The sequence below is a fragment of the Lolium perenne genome, chromosome 4 (assembly GCF_019359855.2).
Source record: "Lolium perenne isolate Kyuss_39 chromosome 4, Kyuss_2.0, whole genome shotgun sequence".
NCBI lineage: Eukaryota > Viridiplantae > Streptophyta > Magnoliopsida > Poales > Poaceae > Lolium > Lolium perenne.
This window is the reverse complement of record NC_067247.2, coordinates 237822276-237824167: the sequence shown is the minus strand read 5'-3', so window position 1 is coordinate 237824167 and position 1892 is coordinate 237822276. Positions and strand designations below refer to the sequence as shown.

The window sequence follows — 1892 nt, the reverse complement described above, 5'->3', positions numbered from 1 at the left end:
TGAAAATTTTAATTAACCCCGGTTAAACCGGTTTTTTGCAAAATTTCAAAGTTATTTCTAAGTTCAAGAAGATGCTTGTTTGGTGAAAGAACCTTGTGCTCATACGCCAAAGAACGCCCAGAGAAGGCAGGCAGAGCCAAGGTAAAAGAACCAAGTATGCATCAAATTGGATGCGGAAGCAATTGAGAAATCTTTGCAGTACAGGATAAAAGCGGAACCAAAAGCAAAATATGCTAAGGCAAACTCATAAGTACTTAGCTACCGGTATAACTTACCGGCAGGAAATGTTGTAGCACAACCACAGGCAAACTTAAGTTTTACATCATAAGCCCCGGCATTCCGGGGCAGAATTTAACAGATATTGTCTTAAAGCAACAGGACAAACAGATATAATGAGCAAACACTTCAAAGGAAATCATCATGCAGCAGGGGCTTCCGGAGGAGCATCGCCGGCACCAGCATCGCCCAGGACCTCTTCTTCGGCTTCACCCTCCTCCTCGTCGAGATAATCCGTGACGCCAGGAGGGGGAGGGATGAAGGTGCGCATGTCGGCATACTCCGCGATGCGGTACGCGCGATCCTGCCGCTTGGCGGAGAGGATCGGGTCCAGATCCGTTTCTGCGCCTTCGCGCACGCCAGTAAGGGCGTCCAGATTGAGCTCCGGGTACCAGGAGCAGGCGACGCGGAGGGCGGAGTCCGCTCCAGCGCGGGCAGCAGAGCACTGCCACTCGCGGATCCTCCTGCCGGCACCTTTCAGACGGTCGTTGATGAGGGAGAAGGTGTCCGGCACCTCCTCGCCAGGCCATAAAGTCCTGTATAGCTGGGTAGCTACATCAGGGATGTCCGAAAGATTGCGGTCTATGCAGCGCATATGGGACACCCGCGCGTTAAGCGCGACCAGATGGTCCTTGGGCGTCCATGGCACGGTAAGATCCGCTTGGCCTTTGTCCTTGCGCTGCGCGTCGACCTTCTTGACGGCATACCTCTGCGAGTCCGGAAAGAGGCCTGTGCAAAGAAAGAAAAAGCTTAAGGAAAAGAGTCCGGAAGAAAAAGAGACCGGAAGAAAAAGAGACCGGAAGAAGAGAGACCGGACGGAAAGATAGCGGAAACAAAAATGGGGTCGAAGGAAAAAAGGCTCGTATGCAGTAGTCAAAGTGTAAAAGAAAACAACTTACGGAGGGCAAGTGTGTCGGTCTGCAGGATCAGCTGATCGCACTCCTTGTGCCCCTCCTCCAGCCGCGCGGCCTTCTCATCGGCACCCTTCCGGGCCTTGGTCATCTCCTCCAGCTCCGCCCGCAACACCACAGTGGCATTGCAGGCATTCTCCAGAGCCTCGTCCAACTTGGCCGCTGCGGTCACTTCAGCGGCCTTGAGGGCCTTGGCGTGGTCAAGCCCCAGCTGAATCAACTGAGACTTGAGCTCCTGGTAGCTGGTCTTGAGGGCGTTTAGCTCCTCCTGGTGCTGCCGGCTGAGCTCATCTTTCTCCCCTGTAACCGGAAAAATGAGTGTTAGCAAGGTTACACTAGTAAAACTGAAAAGAAACCAAGTTCAAAGGAGAAAGGAAAAAATAGTACGTTGGGCCGTGGCGAGCTGCTCCTTGAGAGCATCGATGGAAGCTTCCGGGATCACTGTTGAACAGAAATTGTAAGTGTCACAAGGAAAAAAGGTTTCCGGTAGCAAAGATGCCGGTAGAATAAAAAACTCACCTTGGCACTTGTCGTGTGCCTCAGCGAGCTCCCGGTGCTCCCATAAAAGCTCCTCGAAGAGGGCCTTCCGAGTGTCAGCGGTGACCTGTTCAAGAAAAAGAAGAAATGAGTTAAGTTTTGCGCTAAGAACAAAGTTCTTAACCCGAAACTCGGGGACTGGCAGTGCCGGTTTTGCGCGTTTCTAAA

The 1892-nt window shown here is 52.3% G+C and overlaps 1 protein-coding gene across 1 annotated transcript; it reads right to left on the bottom strand.

Annotated features, from left to right (window-relative positions):
* Positions 1-388: 388 nt before the first annotated feature.
* Positions 389-1278, bottom strand: LOC139838940 (uncharacterized). The gene is made up of 2 exons (XM_071828955.1): positions 1176-1278; positions 389-1005 (listed from the first exon to the last, which is right to left on the bottom strand). Exons 1-2 carry the CDS (start codon positions 1276-1278, stop codon positions 419-421), a joined length of 690 nt encoding a protein of 229 aa, XP_071685056.1. The 3' UTR covers positions 389-418.
* Between the last annotated feature and the right edge of the window lie 614 nt (positions 1279-1892).

What these genes read in the sequence shown, in the direction of transcription:
- LOC139838940 (XM_071828955.1), bottom strand. Translation starts at nt 1,278, where the DNA reads ATGACCAAGGCCCGGAAGGGTGCCGATGAGAAGGCCGCGCGGCTGGAG. An exon ending in GACCGACACACTTGCCCTCC is followed by an intron (nt 1,006 to 1,175) that starts GTAAGTTGTTTT and finishes TTCTTTGCACAG; the next exon opens with GCCTCTTTCCGGACTCGCAG.